Source organism: Grus americana, chromosome 25, assembly GCF_028858705.1.
Source record: "Grus americana isolate bGruAme1 chromosome 25, bGruAme1.mat, whole genome shotgun sequence".
Classification (NCBI taxonomy): Eukaryota; Metazoa; Chordata; class Aves; order Gruiformes; family Gruidae; genus Grus; species Grus americana.
The window spans coordinates 3,003,306-3,030,747 of NC_072876.1; the positions used below are offsets into that span (position 1 = coordinate 3,003,306).

Here is a 27,442-nt window from a genome sequence, read left to right on the forward strand (position 1 = left end):
ACGTGTCCCGGACACCGCTCTGGGCAAACGCAGGGACCCTTCGTCCGGCGGACGCAGGCTGCCGTGGGGAGTGCAGGGTGCCCCCGGGAGTGCAGGGTGCCCCGGGGACCAGCGCCAGGCTGGGGGCTTTGGCAGCCGCTTCCTTCCGCAGCTGCCCCTGCGAGGACAGGAGGTCTGAGAGGGGCCCTTCTGCGCTGGCAGTCTCCCACCACCACCACCACCACCACCACCCCGCTCCCTGGGGAAGCCCCAACGCTGAGCCTTCACTGCGCAGGCTGTTACGGGCGTTTTGGGAGGGTGAGGGACTCTGTCCTCGAGTCCTCCTGAAGCCTTCCTGGGCATCCAAGTGTCTAGCAAGATCAGAAGGGAGAGGTAATTTTCGGCACCTCCCAGCAGCCCCTAACACCCCAGCAGGATTCAGACAGAATCAGCAGCGCTCAGGGCACCTAGGCTAGATGTGCAAAGTCAAACACATTTATGAACAGAGACCAAGGTGATGGGAAAGCTTTTTGTCACTCGAGATAGATCTGATCCCAGTTTACCCCCCAGGACCACCACCGACAGCCACAGAGCCCGGGGACCCCAAGCTGTGGCACAGTAGCTGCCCAGCCGGCACAGCTCACCGGGGACCAGTCTTGCCTCGGCTGCTGGAGCCCAGGCCTGGCTCCGCTACCCGGCATGGCACACGCTGCCTTCGCTCTGAATCCAGCTTGCCAAGGATCTCGCGTCGCACACTGCCCCTGGATGCACAACTGCACCACGGGGTCAGCAGCAAGCGGTTAACAGCGTTGATATTTTATCCTGGATATGCCCAAACCCCTTTTCCAGCCCCTTTAATAGATCAAGTGACCAAATGAATAGAGTACAGAAAATTAACCCTTTTTATTGATGCATTGCAATTGTTCTACATTTTTACCATATTATGTAGAAAATACTTAAAATACAAGCTACTTTGTAAAACCAAAGACAAACATTGAATCCAAAGATAAACTATGTTTTCACAATGGACCCTTTTCCCATATAGTTAGTATTAAATTTTTAAATATCTATTTCTTTTGTTAAAATGATTTTTACATACCCCCTAAGTACATCAGCAATACAAACATAAAATCAGTAATTGTCAGAAACTACCTGTATCTAGCGGCTTGTAAAAAGGAAGAGCACAACCATAAAAGAAAGTTAGATTTTACACAGTAACTAGCATATCAAATACATTTAATAAAGTAGGAATTCCATTGCAATATCAAGGATTCAAGCAGAAATACTAACATTACATATAATGTACTGCTACATGTAGTGAGATAGATATATTTCAAGCTGAATCTGAAATCACACATTATATAAAGTTTAGCAACAAACAACCATGTGGACATGCGGCACCATTCAGAAGTTTAAATAAAAAAAGAAAGCAGGGCTGTGCCAATCCTGTCATTTAGAAGCAATTTAGTTTCACATCCTAAAAAGAAATTGCTGAGTCAGAGGTAAATTACTGCATCCCATCAACTAGGTGCTAAGCAGGAAAGCCTCAGCAGTTGCTCTGCGGTGGCTATCGCAACTGCGAATACAGGGCAGGTAATAGGAACAACTGATTTAGCAGTTCAAGAATCACACGGACGAGTCTAGATGGGACCACGGTTAGCAAATATTCAGAAGGTGAATCCCAAACTAGTTTTTAAAAAAACCTAAAGGACTCCAATTTCTATCCAGAGATAGCACATCTCTTTACAAAATGTGTGTAGCGGCTCTGACAACGAGGAGAGTCAATTCTTTAACCTAATTTGAAGGCTGGATATGCATGGGAAGAAGGGATGTATCTCCTTAGAGCAGACTACAATACTTAAACTGGGCGACACATACTGGGACCAGACTGGGATCTGCCACGCTTGTGAAGCCAGCGCAGAGACGAAAATCTGGCCCTGCTGGGGTGGGGGTTTTGTTTGCTTGGTTTATGCTGTGTGTCACAGAGGAATTCTAGGGTAATCGACAACTTGTTTTAAATGGAGTACATTTCATTTTACCTACGTCATTTCCATCTTGTCCTCCTCGCTCCAATACTGTTGGAAACTTGGAAGAGATGACACCACGCTTTGTGAACACATTTGATTGGGTTTAATTATGTAATAAGGACTCTAAAGATAAATGGTCATTTTAATCTGCTTTTTTGGGGGGAAGCGGGCAAGTTCTTCTCAAAATTATTAGCAGATTTTGCTAGAGGTCTGTCTTTTCCTGTTAGGACTGCATGGAAAACACTTTACTATTTGTGAAACAGGGAATAAAGTTTCCCTGAAACACACGAATTGGAGCTTGTTTTGCCTTTCGATGGAAAGGCACAACTCTGTACCCAAGAGGTATCTCAAGGCAAGTACTGAACACAAGCAATGTAATATGGAAAAAAGAAAGAAAGTGCCTACAGCAACATACAGCATCGTTTACACCAACAATGTGGCATTGCAAGATCGGCTGGTTATCGCACACTTACAGAAGTGCTGACTAAAAATACACTGAACAACAACGTCGCTAATGCTACCGTCCAGTTTCAAAGTCCTTGATCCCTCTATCGAAAGTAGATGCCAAAGCTTTAACAGTTCATCGATTTCAGGTCAGTCCAGACTTTCTTCTATCAATAATGTGGAATTTCAGAAATGACCTTTGCACTTCTCATCATATACCGGTCAGAGAACTGGCCTCTTTTCCACCGGGACGGAACATAAACTGGGATTCAAGGTTACCAAAACCTCTTATTGCTGCAGTAATACGACCGCTCAAGCCAGTTTATCGTCCGCTTGGACAAGATACTTAATCTACGTACTGAAGATGAGAAGTAATTCCTAGTACAAGGGACCCAAGAAAGCAACGTGTAGTTTAAAAACTGCACTGATTATCCAAAATGAGTATTTCCTCTGAACACTAACTAGGGCTACAGCTGACAAACCTTCCCAACAACTCCACATTAGCAGTAGCATTATAAAACTTTTTAATGGTATTATGTGCTTTACAGCAGGCTCTCTTTGGTATAAATATTCTATCACCAAGCTAGCAATATTTTACAAGAAATGTCTGCTATTAACGTGGGGGAAGGTAACGCCACACTAATCTAATAAAAAGTGATTGCACATATTTAATCACTTCTGCAATATTAGACTAAACATTCCAATGCATTCCCAGCACTACCTTATTCGAAATGCACTGACAGACATCTAACAGTACATGTGCCATTTCAAGGAAAAGCTTTAAGGAAACATCGCTTCACTCCGAACAAAAACATAGCTTTTTTTATGATAGCATTAAAACTGAGAACAATGCACCTATGCAACATACTGTTCTTGCTGTGATAAGCTTAGTGAATTGCTTCAATTCGACGGGGGCTTGCTGGTCCCTCATAAGGCAAGCTCACTGTAAACTCTAGTCACACTACATCATCATTTAAGGCACTACAATAAGGGGACACACCAAACAACTCTTCATCACACATACCTGTGCAAAACAAATCAGAAGGTATCCTTTCCTCTCATGAAGCTCTACTCCTCTCTCAGTGCTACAGTGATGAGCTCTAACCATTGCATTATATCACATACATTCCAACATGAATCAATTCATTTTGGTTTAAATACAAAGGATACATCAATTCCATCCCCAGGAACGTTTAAGAATTAGACGAACACTAAGTACAGAGTTCAAGTATAATCACTACACATTTTGATTACAAAGACAGAACATTTGGGGTTAGCAGGAAGTTTTGCTTGTTATATTTTTCTAATCAATATGTACATATTTCATTTTATGTAAAATATTAAAACACCACCAATACAAAACTTCTAAAATAGTTTTAAATTCAGTAATAAACTTTAAAATCTGGATTTTTTTTCCTTTTTTCTTTTTCTTTCTCTCTTTTTTTTTTTCGATTCCTACATGCATGTACTGTATACAAGTCTTATTAAGAGCGCTTTAAAGTAGCTGTTGACATATCCAGGAGGATACGCTCACAGGAGTATAAAAAGCTGTACACATCAATACAGTGATGTTTCATTGTATTTCAAATTCAACTCCCTCCTAAATGAATCATGTGAAGAAAAATATTAAGAAAAACAGAACAAAGAAAAGCCCTGTGCTTCTGTGAAGGAATCCAGCTCCATTATAGGGCCAGCATCTAATATGCGGCAGAAACCAAATTTTAGAGCAATGCTGCACTTACTCATTCTCAACTGAAGACTACAGCATCCTGGCAAAGCTGTTGAGTTCTGTTACGCAGTGAGATCTTGAATATAGTTTGGAAAACTGAGAAAAATTCTGCAATGAATGCAATAAAAATTCGCCTGTGTTATGGAGACACAGAATTTTTGAGAAAACAAAACAGATTTCAGGGTTTACACAGACTCCTGAATATATAATGTTGCCAGTACGAGGCAGCTACCTCTACCAGTCCTTAAACAGAGCAGAGAAGTCAACAAAAAAACTTTGACAGTAACGTATGTGGAGATGTAATGGCTTTTGCACAACCAGCAATTTGTTAGAGACAAAGTGAATTAGAGAAACAAATGTTAAAATATTAAACTTGATTTTAAAACTGCCCCAGCAACATAATGAGATAAACGTGCATTACATTTTTAGTGGCAACATGGATTTGTGCAAGCTGCTAAAATATAATCTGCTAGTCTTTTTAAGTTACACAAGTTAAAAAAGTCATCAGGATCTGTCTTCCGAGAAACTGATTTTCTTTCCTCTTTTGATTAGCACAACAGAACAGTTTTAAATAAATGTGACCATGAACTTTTTAAAAGCATCTATAAAAAGTAAGTAGAATTTTAAAAACTTAATTAGTGACCCTCGTACTGGTAACAAAGCATGCTGCTCAGTTAGTGACTGAACTCACTAGAGACATTTTTGAACAACATACAACCAGATGAAGGAGAAACAAAAACCAGGCAGTCATTACCAGGTAAAGGTTCACCTGAAATCCTTCTCCAATCTCTCAGGCCTATTACAGGACAGTGCTTTACCAGGAACTACAAGTACGAGTACTGGTTGATCTTTGTAGGGCTCAGCGGATATCCAGTGTAAATAGCAGATCCTCTGGAAGCACCAATATAGGACTGGGGAGCAAACTGGTGTTGGTACTGGGCAGGCGGAACATTTGCAGAAGTCAGCAGACTTGGACCAACACTCACAGGGACCTGGTGGACAAGTGTGCTAGGGTGGGCAGCGTACGTGGTGTGCCGCGAAGAGCCCTGAGGGGAGAAGAGGTGGGCGATGGAGGTGGTGGAGCCCAGCGTTGCAGCAGTGGTTGGAGCGTAAGTGTACATATGCGGCTGGCTGGAGAGGTGTGCGTTTGCCGTTGCTGCTGCCAGGTGGGGATGCACTGGGCTGCTGTGCTGAAACGTGTAGGGAGCCTGAGAAACAGTTGACGTGAGGGGTGCCACATAAGCCTGCTGCCTACGTGGGACAGCATTTCCACTTCTCTCCTGTGAGGCCAGCACTGTTGTTTGCTGGTTCTGCAGGGAGAAGAAGTACGTAAGGTTAGCGGCTATCCTCGGGGAAAGGTGCGGTGGACAGGAGGTGAGCAAGGAAGGGTCAGCCAGAGCCTCCCGACCAACGCCTCCGTTCAGGCTGCAGGACTGATCCTCCCTTCCCAGCTCTGCGAAGCCCCCACATAAATTTGAGAAGGGTTTCTGCAGTTGCACCGAGACAAAGGTTACACTTTTCCTCTACAATGGGATCAAACGACCACTCCTGGGGTGCCACAGTACACAGCTGTACAAGGGCAGGCAGGCCCTAAGACTGACCCAGCCCCTGAGCTCCTCACACATCTATTCTTCTGCACCTCAGTGAGAGCGGCAGCAGGGCTGCCCCATTTTAGCACAACAAAGCCTGTCTTGTCCCCATGCCAGGAACAAACTGGAGGTGTAACACTGTCTTCTGAAGGGCTACTGCAGCTTGACTCAAACATCAAGAGTAGTGACACAAATTGAAGTGAAACCAATTTCTAAAAGTTTCAAGGGAAGTCAGGTGCTAATTGTTAGTTTGAGAGACAAGGTCCAGCCTTAATCTCCTGGTCGGGCCTTTGTGAGATGTACATATCTAGGTAAAGAACAAAAGAATCTCTTCTGCCGGGTGCTTTCAATGCTACTCTAATTCATGAGCTGGATCCTCGTGTCACTCTCCCATGAGTGGCAGGAATGAGCCACTGCAAGACGGGTGTGACCAGGAGCACAAAGAAAGAATATGGACGTAACGGTGCTTCCTTCTCCTGCCCTCTGGTACAGCAACAAATTCTTTCCCCTGAGAAACTTCACCTATACTCCCTACAGAGTTTACCCTACCCTGCAGAGGCATGGGACAGAATCAGCTTCAAAGAATTAATGAGGTAGCAGCTATCAATCCTCTTGCAACCAGGTCATTCTCCCTGCCATACAGCGTAGTGTGTCTAAAGCAATTCTAAAGCATCACGTTCAGGGGTCAGCAGAAGTCCCACAGTGCTTACCTGGCTGAGATTGAGAGGCTGCACACCATTTGTTACCACGCGATGTGAGCGGTACCCTGTAGGTGTTATACAGCATCCTGACGACTGTCCACTCACAGAGGCCACTGGCTTGGTCTTACTGGTGCTGCTCAGGGTGCCTGAAAGATTTCAAAACGTTAGTCCATTCTTCCCTTTCACATGCCATGCACTGTGATAACCAGCTTAGGTAAGCAAAGAACCCACAGGGACTATTTCCATAACAGAGCCTTTTCTTCAATTACGACTTAAAATCTGACTGTACAAGAAATCATTGGGGAATTTTTACAGGTCTTTCTAAATGTAGCCAAACACATATGAAAGGTAAATCTATCAATGAAACTGAAAACAGACCAAGGCTTGCACTCTCAGAACAGCAGCTGTGAAACCTAAAGCTATGAAGACCCAATGCTGATAGTCCAAAACTGTGAGGGCAAAGCTGTCCAGGGGTAAGACAGCATCTGAGCCTTGGCAAAAACTACTGAGCACAGTAACCTGTGAGGGCGTACCCACCTGAAGCTTGGGTAGCTACAATGCAGTCATTGAGCTGTGTTTTCAATGGCGGCACAATGATAGTCCGAGAGCTGGAGCTGTCAGCCGCTCCTCTACTCGGCAGCTCCAGGGTGCCGCCTGTACTCCTGAGAGAGGAAAGTGGGTCTGTGGCGTAGGGGCTGTTCAGGGAGGAGTCGGAATCAGGGGAGTCATTAACAGTAACGTAGCTGATGACATTGGATCTCTGCTTCATACCCAAACTGCAGGGGAAAAACAAACAAAACAGGGGAAACATTCCAGCTTTTACCACAAGATAGAGGAGATCTCCCTCTCTGGGATCTCATACCCTCCCTCCTTGTCAGATGGAATTCTGATTAACTAGACACAAAGACCACAGCGGCCATGATGCAGGATTTTCTGTCTTATGCAGTGCTTCTTAGCCTAGGCAGGGCTTTGCACATAGCGCTCTCCACTCTCCTTTATGCTTGGGCTGCGCTCAGGACAAATTGGTACTGGCCGCCTAAATGAACTTCTTACCTGACAGGTTTGTATTTGCTGTCCTCTTCCTCATCAGTGTCGCTGCGAATGGTGATGACACTGACGGGTGGGCTTGGAGTGTCTGGGATGACAATGGGCTGGTGCTGCTCCTGCACTGGGACGAGCACGTTGGAAGAGGAGGAGGTGGAGCGCAGAGGGCTGCTCCCAATGAGCGAGTAAACCTGGGAGGGCACAGTCTCTAGAGTCGAGCTGGGCCTGAAGGAAAACCAAAGCAGTATTCAGCAATGTGTCAGCAGGCTGGGACAAACCAGCTCCGGCACTAAGAACAGCCAGGCTCCTGCAGGCTGGAGCACACATACAAGAAGAAACATCTTGAAATACACAAAGAGAACGTCAGTGCAGACACTCATACAGGACAGCGCCACAGAACACATCCCAGAAGGGACCAGCGCACTCAGGGATGCTCGGAACAGGACTGCGTCATCTGAACACTGCCAGAAACCTGCCACCCGGTTTGACAGATGTCAGTTCTGTCACTTGTACTGCTAGGGCACCAACACACCCTGAGTGTGTGAAACCCCCCCTGCGACCAGTGCAGTAAAGCACTTGGTCAGCCACATTCCTTGTGCTCTCACTGAAATTAACAGCACTTATATCAGTGACTACAGTACAGAGACTTTTTCCGAGACACATTTAAAAGCAACTGTAGCACACTAAAAAGTTACACGACAACGCCTCTGTGACCAGAAGACCAGTTTTTCACACCATAAAGGCAACCTCGACAAACACACCCACAGTCTTTCTGGGGCTGGGAAAGGAAACCTTACTTGGCTGTGCTTGGTGCTGGCTGCTTGTTCTTCTTTGCTGGAACGTTGCTGCTTTGCTGCTGCCTAACGACATGAGCAACTCCAACATTCAGAGGCTGCGCTGTAGCTAATGTCACGTGGTTGGTCAGTAGTGATGGCTGTTGCATGAGAGTGCTATACTGATTTCCATGGGAATGTGCATTCCTGGGGCAGAGAAAAAGAAAAAGACCCAAATCCCATGACTGCCCTGCAGGAACCGCAAGCTGCACCGAGCCCCTGCGCGACTCTGCAGGGAAGGGAGAAATTTTGTGCATTGCAGGCAGTACTGCGATGGCACGTATTTCCATTCAGCACGGAGTCGGACCCTGCGGTATCCCTACCTCCAGTCAGTTAATTGCTGGCTGCCGCCGATTGTCTCCGGAATCACAGCCGCTGGCTGAACAGAATTGTGCAAAGCAACCCCTGGGAGCTGCTGCCAGGTGGAAGGAAGCAGTATCTGCTGGGTTCCCCCAGGCCAGGCCTGCTGCAAAACAACAAACAGATACACATGTTCGCTAGATTTCACTTCCTACAGGTGGAGAGAGAGAGAGATTTGTTCCAAGCAATAAATGCACTCGTGTAGATTGTTAGCTTGCAGAGATAACGGCACATCATTTTGCACTTTCTCAAAACGTCTCAGTACGGTAAGAGAACAAGAAAACCAGAGAAATGAGCTTCCCCTGACACTTTGCTAACCTTTTGTATCACTGATGTCACCTGGGGAAAAGAGTGTTAATGTTGTACTGCAGAATGCAGCCAGATATTGTACTGCCAGATGCAGCATGAGTGTTCAGGACTGTTTCTGCATGTGAGTTTACGCACACTGCTCTGCTGAAGGATTCCAAAATATAAAGCCAATTTGGTCCTTTCTGCTTCTCTGCCCCACAGGGCTCACACTGAGAGAGCTGAGACAGTGTTGTTATTGTAGAAATTCACCCCACCTCAACTAAAGTATTTAAGAAAAGCCACACTGAAAGAAACATTTAGTTACGAGGGAGATACGTAAGGATATTTTAAATTCATTAATATTAATGTTCCTGTCCAAATTGACAACATGCAGGTTTTTTTCTGGAAAAAAACCTCAAACAAAAACCAAAATAAATTTGGCAGTACAATATTTCTATGATTTTGAAAGTATATGGCTCTCTTTCTTGCAATTTAAACTGCAAACCCAGAAACACCTGCTGTTTTAAATAAAATATTTCTGCAAGTAACAGATCCACTTATTACAAATACCGGTTCCAAACAAGAAGGCTTCAAAGCAGAGAGCTGCTAAAACCTCTGCCAACATAAGCAGAATAATAATATTGAAAAAAAAAAAGGAGAAATATGTTAAAAGTCACACCATGCGTCTTTCCAAAAGCCAACACCTGCACAAGACAAAGCAGAGAGTTTAATACAGCAAGATATAAATTCCCAATGAGAGGCAGAAATCGGGCCTTCCAAGCGACGAACTGTTTTGACAGAGGAAGGACAAAAATACGCAAAGCTTAGCAAATGGCTAATGCAAACTCAGGGAAGCAGCAAGGGAGAAGTGTCGGAAGCACTAAAGGTGAGCAAATTCACGCCAAAGGCTCCCAGAATCCAAACAGAAACAGTAAGTCCTCCAGAGAAACTCAGAATCCAGGCTCATAGTCTGGAGACAGCTGGCTCTGATCTCCACTGCTGTACAGGGGAGTTGAATGTCAAGTCCACTGCACGCACACACACAGAGGAGAATAGAATTTGCCTGTTGAATCAAAAGCCCAAAGACACTTTTGAAAACATCACTAGCAACTCACTTGTGTCCCAAGCTCTGCTACAGTCACCCCTTGCCGTTTTCAGAGCCTAGATTGCAGCCTTTCAGCAATCGAAATTCAAGAGGAGGAAAGGAGACGCATCCCTGGGTCTGTTTAGCTCAGGGCTGTGAGCCAGGAGAACCCCGCTCTCCTGCCTTCCCATCCTCAGAAACAGGGAGCAGTTAACTTGGTTCAGAAGAACCCAAATGAGTGGGCTTTCATTTCAGTACAGGTATGACTCGAGCAAATTCCACTTCAGCAGAGGGCTCCCTCTTGGAAGAAAATGACACTCAAACTACCACTTTAAAGCCACAAGAAACAACATGGTTCACATAATGGAATGTGCTTTGAAAGACATGTGAGGATACCAGCACTTAAGTGCACTGCAATGTTTTCATAAGCTTCACTGATCTGATTCTGGAGTTTTACAATGACTTCTTTGTGGCACTGACGCAGGTGCCAAACGAATACAGAAGAGGACAATTTTGAAAGCATACGCTTCTTAAAGGTGCGTTTATTCCATTCCCCCATTCTTTTTTATAAATTGTTCCAAATAGCCTAAAAGCTAGCTATTGCCGTTTTGGATATTAGAGCTCACCTTTAATTTCAACCAAGAAATACATATGAACTGAAAGTATCTGTGAAGAACAGTATCTTTATCTGGATGAAGCAAGCTACCTGTGATTGGCTACAAATAACAAAAGGCCAGAAAATTATTGTCAATGTTCAACAGAGGTTAAGAGAAATCAACTGCTAAAGCAATACATTAAAGAATTTGCTATCATTAGAGATTTTAGCCTGTGCTTAATGACCTGAAGCATTTCTACATGCAAAGCAGCTTTACACGTGTTGAAAACAAAATATGTAGCTAACTTGCCAAGTAGTTTAAATTCTGGCCATCCAGGTACCTGTAGCAGAGTCAAGCTAAAGACTGATTCCTTTGTATTCAACAATCAAAAGGCAAAGATAGGATAGTAAGCGAAGAACAAGAACAATTATAACTCTTCTATGGTATAGCTTAGAAGAGCTTTATAATACTAGGCTAGTAAAAAGTAATAGTCAATGGATCTGGATTCTTTACAGAGCCACACTAAACGTCAGAGTCAGACAGTGCTTCAGCAATGTTGGGGAGGAAAACAACAAGACATTAAGATGTAGCAAGAACACAGCCACAAGATGGCACATGCTTCCATGCCCTCTGCAAGTCTAAGTTAAAACAAAAACTCAGTTAGTGAACACAATCAAGGGAGGCAATTACCAGTACTGCAGCCGTCTGTTCTACTAGCGCTGGCCGGCCGGCTGCGCAGTTCAGAGTAAAGGGGACCGCATACTGCGGCGTGATGGTGGCTACTTGAGGATGAAGAGTTGCTACCATTAGTGGTGTACAGCTTCCCTGAAATGTAGATCAGGCAGTGAGTGAAACACACGTACTGAGGCAGGATAAGTGGGTTCAGCAATAGGGCCAGGAAAGGTTTCACCTCGCTGGCATTCTATGGTGCTTGAGCAGACTCCAGAATTGTAATGGATGCAGTGAAACCAACACCCAGACCCTCCGGGCGTGTTCCTCTAAACAATTACACTTCCCTGAGGGGAACACAAGGAACGGGGAATTTGGGAACAGGATCTCTCCGATGACACAGTTAAAGTGAGATAGCGTTCAGCTATCGATACTTTACTGGGTCCCGAAGAGCAAGTTACACTACGTACACTGCACTAACCGTAGCACGAACTGCACCCCTCGCAGGACACAGCATTTCCTATCGTACCTCCACATTCACGTACAGTACTCTTGGAAAGAGATAAACTAAGGGATTTAACAGAAGGCACGGTAGGTCTTTTGTATCGTGAAAAAGTAAAGTTATCTGTGAGGAAACTACAAAGACACATATTAGTCCATCGAATGTCTAATTAAAACTAGATTCTTAGTGTACAATTTGCACTCTGAGGAAAAGCAGGGCTTGGATTCAGGTGGGCCCCCTTCAAGTGTATTCTGCTTTTTGGATACTGTTGCCTGTAGAACTCTGCTAAACAAACCAGAGATCACAGAACGCCACCAAAATTATTTGGACTGAACAATCTAAAATTACTGTGCAAGTGGGTCAGTAAGTACAATATACTGCCTGGAGAATAAAACTAATAAAGTATTTGTTAATGCCAGCAGAAACTAAAACTACGCAAATAAATAAAAATGCACTTAATTACAAAGGCAATTACAATTTTTCAGTGAATAAAACTGTGAATCACTGGGTGCTCGCTATGTATTAAAGCATTACTTTTTGGAAATAAAAATTGTTTTAATTTATGACACATTACTGATGTTTAAAATATCAATTTTTTAGAGTTATTTGTGAATTTTGCTATCGCATATTGTTTAAACTGCAAACAGCAATGGGTACGTCATCACTACACATCAACTCACGCTAGCAATGTAACTAATTGAGAAGGATTCAGAAATAATTTTGCTGGTTTAAAGACAAAATTTTAACATGAGTAATCTGTGTTGCCACTTCTGTTTACTAGGATCTCGCTTATCACAGAAATGATTTCTTCTAAAATTTCCTGCCACATTTTTAAAGTGTAGGCAAAAACATGCACCACTACCTATAAGGCAGTGTACACTCGTGAAAAAATACAGTCTGTTTTTAGCAGCTGAAAACTATGTATTTATTCCCATTCTTAAATCAAACACCTAAAACCAGGGAGGCACATGACATAAAAGAGTTTAATTTTAAATATTCCAGAAAAAAAAACAAAACAAGAAAACAACACTGTCTTAGAAGTGATCTGCATTTAACCTTTCAGAGTGTTCCAAGAACCCCCTGCATTCACCCCAGCACCAGAGGGGCAGTCAGGTTCTCCTGGATGGTGGTAGCAGGAATTGCCATTAACTCTATGGGGTTTTTTGTGGTTTTTTTTTTTACCTGTGTGAGAACTCCAGACTGGATCTGCAGTGGCTGTGCTGCAGGTGCTTGTGGTACAATTGGGACAGCATTCTCCATCCTTACTGGGAACCCAGAATGCTTTGTAGTTGCCTGAAGTCCAGCTGTGGAGGACAAAAATACATCACCGCTAAGCTGCCTTTTTTTTCTTTTTTTTTTTTTTTTTTAAGTTTCTTTCCAATATCAAATTCCTACCAGGTAAGGGCAGAAGACAGGGTCAGATGAAAAGGAAGAAAAGCTGTTCCCTTTGACAAAAGCATACTAATAAAACACCAGCTGAAGTAAATGCTTCTGCAGTCCTGGTATGTCAAAGGGAATGATGGACAACCAGTCCTCAAAAGCTTGGCTCTGTTGAAGTCCATAGTCTCGTCTTCCGAAACACAGACAACACAGACATGTAATTCTATGTTGCTTGGGACTAAGTTCGAAGTTCAAACCTTACACTATCAGTTCCCATTTCATATATAACCCTTCATACTAACACAATCCAGATCGAAGCATAAATAGAGAACTTTCAGGATTAATAGAGCTATGCTGGTGCTAATCTCACTTATTTGCAGTCTGTGACAATTTGTTGCTAGCAAACTACACAGCTGCATCAGTGCTTGTGAACGGAGACTCAAAGGCCAGATATTCACTCCTGACATACAAAACACAGCATGATACTTTCTTATTTTCAGATAGGTCTGGCTGCTGTGTTCACTGCTTTCTGTGGAATGCTGTTGTGTTCAGTTTGAGGGGAAAAACTGGTTGAGCAACCAGATGAAGACCGCAACCTAGGCAGGCAAGATACTGTCACCTGTTCAAGCATGACCTGGAAAAGAACCAAATTGTCCACATGTCTGACCTGATTCTGCACTTACATCTGATGCAAGAGCACCGTGTGACATGCACAGAGTCACCTTCTGTACTTTCTCAATTTAGTGCAAATTACAACTTCTCATTTCTACCTAACTGAAACCACAGTATCATACAAAGGGTTCTTCCGCTTACTTTGAAAAGCAGGGGGACAAACAATGAACGTTTGCTGGAATGGGTCAGTCTGTGTGCAGATCTGGGTGGTTCCAGGTTGCAAGGAAACGCTCTGTTGTGCCACTCCTGCAACCGGTGCTGCAGATGATGGATACAGAGCAGACTGATAGTTTAGCAGTGAGACGTCCGAGTTTGCCAGGGACAGAGTAGCAGCAGCAGTAGAATTGGAAGCCAATACACTGGCCTACAAAAAAAAAAAAAAAAAAAAAAAAAATCAGATTTATCACTTGTACTTTTTGTAATACAAACAACAGGAACCATCAGTATTATACTATGAAGAAAGCACCAGGAAAAGGTTCCAGGGAAAAGGCGTAAGACAACGTGGGAGAAAAAACATGAATTGCACCAACTTTACGTACGTTTCTGAACTGACAGGCAAATATGATTAGGTGAAGTACAGAGACTGCCTTGGCCTGAGTTTCAGAAAATTAAATTTCAAGACAAGACTACAAACTCTGGAGAGCAATTTAAATATAGTATTTTGCAGAACAGGATTTGGCCTCAAGGCACAAAATTATACTACTCCCATTTCTTTGATTAGTATAAAAGAGCTAAAAGATGCTATACCTGATTGTGTACTGTATTGAGCTGGTTGTTAAAGCTCATGGTCAGATTTGTGCTTGTATTAGGAGCAACGTGAGTCGTGAATGGGCTCTTAATCTGATTCACTGTATCATACATATTAACTCTTCGCTTGCAGATCTCCATATTCTGAAAGCAAGATTTCACACTGAAACAGAATGACAAAAGGAAAATACCAGATATGTAAAACCAGTACAACAGAGGCACAACACATTCCCAAATTTATGCACATGCCTTTAGGTTTAGGTTTTTGGGGTTTTTTAAACCAACAAAGAATGTCCTAAAACATGAAAAGGAAGCTTATGAACATTCCATTCCTTATAAATGCCATTGCTGTTTTCAGATAAGTCATAAACTGCAGAAAACAGCATTGACAGAAAGCAGGAGAATGTTATTCTGTGTTTCCAATAAGTCCTCCTGAAACAAAACAAGAAATCTAAGGAAGCCTACTGATTACTGTGTGGGAAATCCAGTAGATGTGTCATTGTAACAAACGGATGGTTCAAAGTCTTCAGTGGAGTAATTCTCTTATCTGCATCAATTGTCAACATTTTCTTCAACAAATCAATATATTCCCTTCGGTCAGCCTTCTCTGCCAACATGTCGGTCCCTTCTAAGTCTGTAGACATATTCACCTTGAAAATAAAATGAGAGTAGTTCACACAAACATCAAATTAACTGCTTGCTAACAATTCAGTAAGTTCACATCAGGCAGGAATATTTATGAAGCATTTCTGTCTCTTCGCCAGCTTAATTTTAGGTAGTACAGCGCTAACACACAATCCTCTCCTTGCTTATTCTATAAAAGGAAGTCAAACTTACACATGGAATTCTCATCTCGACATGAGGTTGGTCTGTTCAATAGATATCAACCAGGCTTCGTTCTCCACTGCCTGGCAATACGCCCTCATTTTTTGTGTGGGGCTCTAAGGGGCTAGCAAATCAGAATGGCAAGATTCTACATTCTCTGCACAGATGTAAAGTGATGATAACAGCTACAAAAACAACAGAAAACTGAGACCAATGTATTCAAGAGTCAAGGCCTCATGATATTAAAAACACTCAGATCTCCTTCATTTTACCTATGAAAATAGAATGAAAAAATAGAGTGATCTGTAGTTCCTGTCAACATTTCCAAAGTCCAGTAAGAGGCCTAATCCCATAAACACATCTGGAGGGGCTTAGCTTTCCTACTGCTCGACTACTTCCAGTGATAACAGGCTAAGCACACTTGTTGCATCTACCGGATCAAGGCCTAAGAAAAACCAAGAAATTTCTAACAGTTTCATAATTAACATTTTGATAGTCTTTAAGACAGTGATTTCTGATGCAGACTGGCACCATGGCAAACCTACATCAGTGTTATCAACAGCACATGGAAGAGGACTGCTCCAGCACAAGAGATTAATTTTTAGAGATCCCAATAACTTATGTAATTAATATGATAAATATTTGTGTGTCACAAGATCTCCACACACCTGCGCCATATCATCCAAACAGTTGAATATATATTTCCGAGCTTCTTTTGATTTTATTCCTGTCTCCAACTCATGTTCTTCTGGGGTCTATAAAAGAAGGCATTTGTTAATATAAACTGAGGTACTGCATATTGATAGCGAAAAAGCAGCAAGAAAAGAGCCAAGCCAGGTGATCTTTTGCCTGCTTTAAGACAAATCACATGCCAGTAAGCCAAACCAAAACAGCCATGAGTTCTCATTTCCTCAGCTGGAAATGTCATTCATTGCAAAGCTGAATTAACAACAGGGTGACTTAATTTCAAGGCTTCGTTAGGTAGCACATTAGCCAGAAGAACTGAGGATTTCTGATTTAGGCAGAGAAGAGGCTATAAATATTTTAAATCCCTCTTTTACAAAGAAGAAAGGCAAAATCCCTTTCCTTTTGCTGCTCAGCTTTAAAGGCAAATCAAACATACATCTGAGTCTTTCCCGTCCTCTGCCAATACACAAATAGATTTCTGTTAAACTAACAAAGACGGTCATGAAATACTCCCTATTCTACTCTTTGTATTGTCAGGAGATGACAACAAGATGACATACTTCACCCAGACTGAGCAGGCCATAATAAGTAACCATTATCTCAATTACTTAACACCCACTCTTTGCTGGTACTATCAGGCACAGCTGCTATTGCTAGATGACTACCAGGAGGTTAGTGCAGTTTCTGAAATGAAATAACCCAAATCAGCTATACCTGAATGGCATTTCAAACCCAATCTACGCTCAGAATGTTTTCACAGCACACTAAAACTAGGCGTGAATTTATATCAAGTCCTCAATGAACAAAACAGAGTTGGGAATTAAAGACAGACAAACCTTTAGCCTCCACAGTGGGTATCCCAAATTTGGATCTCTGTTAAAAAACCTGCTTGTTTTCGTTCCCGCACTGAGAAGATACTCCGCTGGAAGGCCTTGAGTTTGTGAAATATAACGAATCTAGAAAAGAAAATGAAAAGAATGAGGACTCCCAATACAAAGAACCATAGCTAATGGAGTAATTATCAGCCAGGTTCGTTCACAGCGAACAGGAAATAACCAGTAAGTAAAGAATGTCCAGATAACTGCAAAATTAAAGGGACTACCTCAAGTATTTATAAGGACATTTAACTTTCTCAATCATATTATCTGCAGAAATTCTAGCTTTAAAATACATCTTTCTTATTTTATAGAAATATTTTTTGCCCAAGTATGCGTGAGTAGACTGTAAGCTTTTGAGACATGGTTAAAGCAACACCAATAGTCTTTAATATCAGCAATGTAAGTAGTACACATTTTGAGAGAAAAATACCACAGAAATTATCATGTATGTATATATAATTAAGGGCATAAGTACCCAAGCAACATTGCTGTGACTGGCTACATATACTCTAGGCACATGATCTGAGAAAAATGTCACAGCAAAGCTCTCACTGACCAAGAAAGCAAGACCAAACCTCTAGTACATTCAGATTCTTACATCCTCAAAAACTTTTAATAAACTTCAAATGTAACAAAAAAATGGCTCAATTTTGGAAAATGCACTTGAATACTTGTGACGGTATCAATATGACACTGGTAAAGGGCTAACAAATGAAAAGGTATGCTCAAAAGAACATAGCAAGTTATGAAAAAACACAATAATAAGCTTTTAAAAATATTCCAAACGCTGCCCAACTGCTAATGCTACTTGTGCTCAAGATGTACAGTGAGAAATGTGACATCGTCTTTCTCTTGACTCTGCCCTCTATGGAGTCTATTTAAAAGTTTAAGAAAAAAAACCCTGCTAAGTCTGATTTAGAAAATGATGACTGGAAACCCAGCGTTAAGGTAACTAGGCTTTATTGGAATTATCACTTATAGGTGCTTTAGCATGTCACATTTCTTATTTGCAAAACTCCTGCTATTCCACCGTGCCAAACCAGCTGAAACTGCAGGGCACTTAACTCACTGTTACAGCTTGCGATCCATGTGAAGTTATTGACTCACTTTTCATTCATGCCAGTGAGGATCTGAAGTGTCTGCAGGTGAGCACTTTTTGTATCTACACAATAGTTCAGCTAAGAGTTCTGCTATTTTTATGAGACATAACTCTTGCTTTACAGCCAAAGGGTGTTTCAAAAATAATTGTAAATCCCATCCCAACTCGTGAAGTCATTCCTGGAGAGGTCCTCGTGCAAATTCTGCCTGAGCTTTTACTTGCTGCTGCAGGATCTCAGAAAACATGAAAGCAAGTCAGCCCTAGTTTTCAAGGGCAATTTGGATATCAAAATCAACCACATGACATCACACCTCATGCTGCCTCACAAAGGACTGCAAAATCCTGTCTATTAAGCAATGGAAAAAGCACCTCCTCCCCACCCACCTACATGACTAGATAAGGTTCTCAGAATTACACCAAACTCAGTGTGTGAGGAAACCACCATGCTATACCTCAGCTATTTTCTAACTCATTCTGCTCATTAAGGTACCACTGTGTTTCCTTTGGAAATTCACAGTGCTGGGAAGAGATAACACAAGTAAGTTTTCAAACTTAGTAAGTTTTCATGTATTTTATCACATAAGGAAAACTATACCAAGCACTGTAACAAGATACCACCATAAAAACCACAGTGGAAAAGTTACCCTCATAAAAAACCTCTCATCTAGACTTCTTGTCCTTTTACAGGCAACTGACTAGTCCAGGTAATAATGTGAAGTATCCACGGAAAGAACTAATTAGTTCAAGATGCCTTTTCAGACTCTTGCCCTTGCATTTCAGAGACAGCTTGGGGCTCCCACTTTGCATGAAAAATGAGGGCTGCTGTAGGTATTAACAGGACAGGAATGATAGGTTTGCTCTGTCTCCACATGGAAAAACTGCCCTCATGGTGAAATTACAGAGGGCGTTTCAAGTCAGCACACACACCCCACTTCTGTTTGGCAGGAAGGTATTTCAACAGCTTTTGGGCTTGGAAGTCAGGAGGTTAACTGTAAATTGACTTTATGTATTGGATAACTACATTAAACTTAAAAAAAAAACAGACAGAACTCTGTGCTCTCCTGTACAACAACTGAGACAGGCAGTGGGAATATCACAGGGAGAAAATGAACTTAAGATGACAAACAGCAGCGATTTGTGCTGGATAAAATTTGACATAGGATACACTGGGTTCAGAGGGTCCGGACACAGAGGGTTGTTGTTTCATTTGAACATCCCCGCATCCACCACCCGCTCTCACCTGATCATACTCAGATGCTCCTGGATACAGCGGCCAGCCTAGAAACAGCTCAGCTATCACACAGCCCAGCGACCACATGTCAATAGCTTCGCAGAACGGTAAACCCAGTATGATTTCAGGAGCTCTGTTGAGGGGGGGGAAGAAAAAAAGAAAAAAGTAAAATCTTCAACTCTAAAAGCATGCAGTTCTTTCTTATAAATTGCTCCGGATAACGTCCCTCCTTCTCTCCTCCAAGCACAAGTAAATCTGTGTGAAACAAAGTGACTTTAAAGCAGAAGATGTTTCCTCAAGTGGCCTAATAGATCCCAACCTTTTTATCACGCAGTGGTACGGCTGGGTTCCTTTTATTGCCGTGGTGCCCTCCAACTCTTAGGTGGCTTTTATGCAACTGCAATATGAAGTTACTCCTTCAGTAACCAGTTTAATTACACCAGACAGTATGCACGGTGTGAGGCATCCCTGAGACAGCACACAACCTACCCTAACAGAATTGAGAAGAAAAGTCCTGGAAAATGGTGCTCAGACTTTTCTCAGAAGCAGGTCTCGAGATCCCAGGTCACCAGCTGCGGAAGGCTGCCTGCTTTCATGTGGAAAAGAACAGCATCTGCAGAGCCAGAAAAAGGAGCTCTTCAGAGAGCTGCTCAGTTTCCATCAGCGGGTTTTCATACGGGGTTTGTTTGGAGAGTTTCGAGTTTAAAATGGATCGAGAGAACGCAGCTGGAGATTGTGACTGCTTTGCAAGGTTGTGTTACAGGTTTCTGTGCACTGAACCACACCTAATGCAAAATTTACCTGTCTGGCCTAGCCTTTACGAGAAGGTGATGAAAAAAGCTCAAACTCCAAGCAGGGTTTGCTTCTGCAACAGGTTGGAATTTCAGGGAGATTTCTGTCTGGAACTGACTCATAACACAAAAGGATGGTTTAGTACAACTCTTCACCTACACACAGTTCTGAAACAAACCGATGCTGTTCTGTCAGGCTAAATTCTGGTCATACATTTGCATACAGCATAAAACCCAAGTGCTGCAAAAACCACGTGAGATGGTGTGGGAATTTACTCTGGAAAGTACAGGAAACACAAAAACCTTGATCATCTTCATGCATAACTAACACAAGCACAAAGGAAGACAGAAAAGTCCTAAACTCCAGGCTATCTATTTTCTGGTTGTGACTCGGGCAGCATGCCCCAGGGCTTGTGTGACATTTCGTGTGTCACAGTGTGGATATTTCTGTTGTTAAAAAAGGCTCTGAAACCAGTTCTGATCTTTCTACAGAATTCTAAAAAACAAGGCTTGCATAATGTACAGGTGTCAATAGATCCGACACCTTCTTCAACTGTTCATCCTGAATGTACCTCCCAAATGTTTGTACCTAGCAAGAAGTGACTCTCCAATTAATCACCCTTTAGTGTCGCGGTGACACAGACACAGCTTTTGTTTTAGGTGACTACCCAATTGCCATTAGCCAGTCTCCAAAACAAATGCACTCATCCCAGTTGCCCAGGCCCAGTGCCCCTGAGAAAGCACAAGATCTATCAAAAAAGATAGCTAGCTGAACCAGCTGCTTGCTGCAGTGAGGTCATACCTACTCTCTATCGTTCAGCTTTAAAGCAAGGAGGTTCTTCTATTATGTCTGAGCCCCCCAAAAACAGAGCCATGATACACCTTTAGTAATCAGAATAACATATTATTTAAGCTAAGACATTCTGACACTTGCTCTACTCGACACTGATCTGTTTCTACCTTCTTGTTTGTCCGTCCCCGGCAGTAGTCGACTTTGGAATGGTTTCACATATGTGAAAATACATAATGATTATGCAAATATCATAAGTATCTGATATGTGAACACTGAATGTCCTGCTAAAAATTTGTATTTTAAAGAACTATGCTAGAACAGATCCAACTTTCTATAGGCTAACAGGTGCAAAGTAGGGGAATCCATTTCTGTAGGACTTTGATGCAGCCATTCACACAAGATTTTCAGAACTCGTGTGCCATTAGGCTGCTAGTCATCATCAACAAACTGTATTGATCCTCTTGATTAGCCTACCTAGGCAGGAATTTCCAATTCAGATAGGACCCAAACCTGTCATATAAGGAATGCTGCATGCATAAGTTTCTTTGGTTTGGACTGGCAAACAAACTAAAATATAAGTGGCTTGTGGAATAAGCAAAGTGTGCTAATCCTTCACATGTGCGTTTATAAAAAAATCTCACCAATTCCGATGGAAAGCAAGATTATTGGCAACAAAGGCTGGATGCGGTAGCTTGTTAGTCTTCAACTACACGCTGGAATAGACGTAGGTATTCCAAAATCTTAATACCAAAATGATAGCAAGTTGAACTCTATACATTTTATTCCCTGAATTCTCACAAGCCCCCGATTACATTTTGATCGCAGGACAGAGCTGGTAAATCAGAATCTCTCTCATCTCCTTTAATATCACTATAATTGGCAGCCTTACAAGATGTCAGCTGAAACAGGACAACAGGGAGAGGTCACTTTCATAGCTGGCCTGTCAGAGATTAAAGTGATTTTATGATCTTAAGCTCTTCAAAATAGAAATCAACAACATTCTTTCTTTGCATACACGCTTGCCAAACTCTGACTTCCAGTTGGCAAATATACTCAGGCAGTCTCAGAAGAGAGAGGATTCACAGCAGTAGTGGAAGAATCCGAGACTTACTTCTAGCATTTCAAAACATACCGTGTTTACACATGGGTCTTCAGTCCTCCCCCTTGTGAGGAATGACGGTAACACGAAGCTTGTACAACCGCAAGGAGCATTGCAGTAAATAACGCGATCACCACTCAGAGCTGGATTAGCAAGCAGAGAGCTACATTTGGCAGCATGCACTGCTGCTTCCCGGGCCAACATGACTGGGACAGAAGTAGGTCATCTAGTCCAGAGCAGAGGTAAGAAACAGATACTACTGCACTCCACAGACTCCCTCAACACTCAGTGCCACCTTCTCATGGCCCAAATTGTTCGATCCTTCAGCTTAGTATCTTCAGTCTGCTAGGCACCTCTACACTGGCCCACAGGAAACGTCAGGAGGAAGGGATCGAAGTGCGCGATGGCTGTACTCACATATAACATAGGACACGAGTGAACCTCACTCTGAACAGCATGGAGATCAGTCTTCCCAGGGATTTTTCATTTCTGCAAGCTGTCTACTTCCTTCTATTGTTTACCTTCCCCAGGGAGAACAAAAGCATCCATACCTTTCTGCACCTGATGTAACAAGTATATATTCTGGTTTTCAGGTCAGGAATTACTAATAGATCTCAGGACTGCCATAGAAACTAGTCACTGTATAGAGGCATGACTGCCAGAGTTAGTCTACTCCTAGTCCATGCCTGGCTTCAGAGCCAAACAATTCTTCATGGGCACTTCTACTCACACTTTAAGTCAACCATCTCATGGCAGTAAAACCACCCTTCTTGGCTGGGGACAGGCTGCAGAGGCAGCAGTAATGCCTGTGGAGAGAGGGAACCTGCCTCAGCCTTGACATGCTTGCCCCGACAAACCCAAACCTACATCCCAACTGGATGTATGGCTCCAGCAGTGTCATCGAGACCAATGCAAGCTGTCCAACTGCCAGAAGTACAACCGGAACCCGGAGTGAGCAGGGCTGTTAGACAAGATGACCTCCAGCAACACTGAGCACAATTAATAGAGGAAGGGTTTGTTGGGGTTTTTTATACTTCAGGGTATATATATCCAAAAATTCACCTTACGGTACCTGCGTTTGGCTGGTTTAGATGTCTCTGCAGGAGACAGAGGTTACAGAAGTGCCAGTAACAGGTATTAAAAATGAAAAAGTGAATACAGAACGAGGAGTTTATTTTTAATAGCTGACAGAGAATAAAATGAACCAATGTTTTATTAAACAGCACTGAAAAAATTTCCAACTTAAAACTCATCTGAACACTAATTTAATGTGAATATGGTTAAAGCAATCCAGTTCTCCCACAATAAGATTGTTTCTACACCATCTCCTTAAGTTCCTAAATTATGGATTTTAGTAATCATCACCATTAAACTAATTACATATCCCTAAATATTAGATTTCCACATCACAGCATTCTTAACTTCAGTCAAGCAGACAGTCTTAAACACCATCTAATCTCAGGTTATTTGCCTTCCTGGCAGCGTCAGTCACCCCTTGCCATGGAGGCGGAAGTGGCTTGGAGTGCAGTGCCACACACAAAGATGAAGCAGGCGGCTTCCTTCCCAGTAGCCCCTTTAAGATACTTATCATCCCCTGCTGCTTTTGCCTCAGCCAAATCTGGTTTTTGCGATATCAGAAACTGGAAAGCACTGTATGCCTCCCCAGACTGCTTTGCTGACACGTGTTGTAAGTCAGATAGAGCAGATTCTCGATCAGTGGTCACCTCTTTCAACGCAACAACAACAAAATTGATAATGCATTTCAGACAGCGAGCATTTTAACAGAGCTATGGTGCATAGAAGACAACTGCGTTACAAAAAATAGCAGTCAAAAGTTTAGAATTGGAAAGATTGGTGCCAACAAGCCGAGCGAAGATCATGAGAAATGGATTAAGAAAAGTCTGTATCACATGAAAGAGATGGCACAGAAAGCTGGTACTTGGTGTCAGAGGGAGTAAAAAAAAACCAAACCAAACAAATGGGGCAAGGATACAGGGAGTATGAGGAACGAACAGAACAAGCCTACAACAAGCCAGGGCTTTAAACTGAAGCTAGGAGGACGGGAAAGACATCAAACAGGGCAGAGACACAGGGTGGGGTGGAGTGTCTCAAGTCCTCTGTCTCGTCCCAGCTGGAAGGACTAGATACTAGTTAAGTTTTGCGTCAAGTGAGCTCGCATTCCACTGAAAGCAACCCTGACAACACGGCACAGACTTTCTCATGTCCCTTTGATGCCAGAAGTTCTTTCTGCATCCGTTTATTGAAGTCTACTGCTACTCATATTGAAATACACACTATTAACAGAACCAAGCTAGAGAAATAATTGAAGGAAAAAGCACAGCTTGCTTTAGCTACACATTTTCTGAGTTTTAACATTTTTACCCACAGTTTATTTCTAACTCTTAGGCAGGAGTAGGGTAGAAGCCATTGCTACATTTTGCTAAGGGAAGCAGAGACCTAGCTCATCGCCGTTTTAAAAGAGCTACAGGTCTCATGAAAATGTGACTTATCAAGGGCCGACACAAGAAGTCATGTGCTCATGAAGTGGGTTCAGACAAAGATAGAACCAGAAGAAACAGGATTAAAAGAAACCGGTGTCTCTTTGACTTCTCTCCCTTCTAAATGTCCACCGGTACCAGACTAGTTTCAGATCAGGCAAGCAATCCAAAATGCACTACTTACTGGTAGCATGCTGCTTCCCCAGTTTGCTACTTCATGCATCGTCACAAACTAGCAACAGGGTAAAATCAACTTACTGCCCTAATCTGGGGTAAAAGGGAGGTACTGGACTGCATATTACGTCACATTTGCAGAGCAGAAGTTCTATTTATTTACATACAAATTGCAGAAGAAATCTCCAGAAAACCTGCAGACCAGTGGACAGGCTGATCATCTCCTCCTCCCCCTCAACTGGGATTAGACCTAATGGCAGAAGAGTTAAGTATTTGTAGAAGCAAACCCCTAGGATCACATCAGGATCAGCTTTTCTTTGCTCACGCAGCGTATGAAAGTGAGCGTTGTGTTGGTACTTACCTGTAATAGCGTGACTGCAAGTAAGTGGAGCACACTGCTTTAGACACGTGGCTGGCTGAACCAAAGTCTATCACCTTCACTCTGTAGGGCTGGCGCGCAGGATCCACCAACATGATGTTTTCTGGTTTCAAATCAGCGTGTATCAGACCCAAGCTCTTTAACTTCATCAAGGCAGTAGCCACTTGCTGCAGAATTGGCCGGATGTATTTCAGGGGCAACGGGCTGAACTTATTTTGCTTTAAGAAGTCGTATAAGTTCTGTTCTAGCATCTCAAATACAAGGCATGTATGATTCTTGTGTTGAAAGCACTCATAGGAGCGAACAAAGTTATATTCGTCAGCATTCTCACTGCTCAAGCGAGAGAGGATGCTCACCTCTATCTGGCCCTGCCTAGCATAGGAAGGATGGTTCTTCAGGATTTTGATGGCTACAATCTCCTTCGTGCTACGTTTCCAGCATTTCGCCACCTGCCCAAACGTCCCTCGGCCCAGGAATTCCAAGACCTCGTAGCTGTTTGTCATAGAGCACAGGATCTCATGCTGGACCAGCTGATAATCTCCTTCACCACTGGAACTGCTGCTTTTCGTGGTTACAGTGGTGGTTGTGGCCGCAGCACCCACCGCAGGTCTGTTTTGCAGCATGAGAGGTGGATGTTCCTCAATTATCTGCACGCTACCGTTGCTGTCGACCTCTTCACTTTTCCTTTTTAATCCACATTTTTGGTATGGTTCCAGTAAAGAAACGTTGCTCCTATGCGTTATGGTCTGGCTGTTCTGGAAGGACGCTGTTGCGCTGCTGCCTGTGCTGTCGGCTGCTGTAACCACAATGTGCTCAACTGAAGGAGCAGGGAGAAGGAGGTTCTGATCGTACGCAGGGATGCTGAAATTGGCTACCTGATGAGAGGAGCTTGCTTGCCCTTGAGCTGCTGGGAGGTTTTTGCTGTGGGTATAATACTTGTCACTACTGCTCTGTCCTGAAACATCCCAGACAGAGGGCTCCACTTTCAGTTTCTTGGCACTGCAGAAGGCACTCGAGGATACTGACGGAGGGGAGAACACCTGCAGCTGTGAGGCCATACCTGAAAAGAGAGAGGAGCACTCATTAGGACTGCTTTGGTGGCAGCAGGTTGCGATGAACAAGATCCTCCAGCTGCACAAGAAACAGAATGACAAGTATTTTTCTAAGAACCATATGGTGCCTACCACCTAGGAAGGCAACCTTTTGAACCTCTGATCCTACGGCCATCCACAGAGTGAGGTTCTCCAAGGAATTACTGCATTTTACCTTACTATAGCATAAGAAGCAGCCAGACCTTTATCCAGCTTTCCAAAGGCTAAAGAAATCCCAGCACAAGATAGGAAAACAGTACTGAAGAAAGGAAGTAGGAAGACGCTCAGAAAATTAAGATCATTTCCCCCCTCCCGGGTCTGTTCCCTCCTTAACTGCAAAACCAGAGTCAATGGGAAATCCAACCTAGACAAGCCGAACTTCTAATCGGAAGCCGCTCCGGGGGCAGAGCACGGCCCGGGGGCAGCGCCTCACGCGCGGTTTCTAACGCCACGACCCGAGAACAACGGCCAGGAACGCGCCGCCAGCCTGCCCGCCCGCCCGGCCCGGCGCCGGGGCGAGGGCCTAGCCCTCGCCCCGGCGCCGGGCCGGGCGGGCGGGCAGTCGGCAACGGGCCCTCCCTGCCCAGAGGCCCGGCCTCCCCCCCCCGGCCCCGCCGCTGAGGAAGCCCGCAGCGCCGCCCCGCCGCGTCCCGCTCCGAGGGGAGGCGGGGGGTGGGGGGGAAAGGCGGGCCTCCGCCGCGCGGGCGCTGAGGCTTCCCGACCCCGCCGGGCCGCGTCGGCGAGGCCCGCCCGCCCTCTCGCCCAACACTCACCGCCGGTGGGGGTTTCTCAGCCGCGGGCCGGACCTGCCTGGGGGACACACGGGGGTGCGGAGCCCCGCAGCGGGCGCATCATAGCCCCGCCGCGGCCGCCGGCCCGGCCCGCTCGGCCCGCGCACGCCGGGGGGAGCCCCCAGGCCGCTCCGCCGCCGCCAGGCTCCGCCGCGCCCTCACGGCCCGGCCGGGCTCCCCCCGCCCCGCGCTGCCGCCTTCCGCCGCCCGGGCCCGAGCGCCCCCGCGGCTCCGCTGCGCTCCCGCCGCTCCGGGCCCCTCGGCCGCTCGCGCCAGACTGAGCCAGCCGAGCCCCGAGCCGGCCAGGCGGGCCGAGCGCCGAGCCCGCCCACGTGACCGCGCGCGCCGCCGCCGTGACGCGTAACGAGGCGGAAGGGGACGGGCGCGTCGCCGCTGAAGCGGAAGGGCCGGGCGGCCGCTCAGGGAGCTCGGTCGGGTCGCGCCGGCCTCTGCCCGGGCAGC

General features: G+C 44.2%; 1 protein-coding gene across 5 annotated transcripts; it reads right to left on the reverse strand.

Annotated features, from left to right (window-relative positions):
- Nucleotides 1-860: 860 nt before the first annotated feature.
- On the reverse strand, nucleotides 861-27,268 carry HIPK1 (homeodomain interacting protein kinase 1). Of its 5 annotated transcripts, none has more exons than XM_054803638.1 (16): nucleotides 26,963-27,268; nucleotides 25,081-26,158; nucleotides 19,374-19,497; nucleotides 16,993-17,112; nucleotides 16,138-16,224; nucleotides 15,110-15,294; nucleotides 14,645-14,807; nucleotides 14,039-14,261; nucleotides 13,028-13,149; nucleotides 11,365-11,499; nucleotides 8,670-8,809; nucleotides 8,311-8,493; nucleotides 7,523-7,738; nucleotides 7,007-7,245; nucleotides 6,479-6,615; nucleotides 861-5,489 (listed from the first exon to the last, which is right to left on the reverse strand). In XM_054803638.1, exons 2-16 carry the CDS (start codon nucleotides 26,154-26,156, stop codon nucleotides 5,004-5,006), a joined length of 3,636 nt encoding a protein of 1,211 aa, XP_054659613.1. In that variant the 5' UTR covers nucleotides 26,157-26,158; nucleotides 26,963-27,268; the 3' UTR covers nucleotides 861-5,003. The 5 variants fall into 5 exon arrangements, with proteins under 5 accessions (XP_054659613.1, XP_054659611.1, XP_054659612.1 ...); XM_054803636.1 differs by having other exon boundaries at nucleotides 8,670-8,812; nucleotides 26,963-27,267; XM_054803637.1 differs by lacking the exon at nucleotides 26,963-27,268 and adding an exon at nucleotides 26,554-26,687 and having other exon boundaries at nucleotides 8,670-8,812.
- Nucleotides 27,269-27,442: the final 174 nt, after the last annotated feature.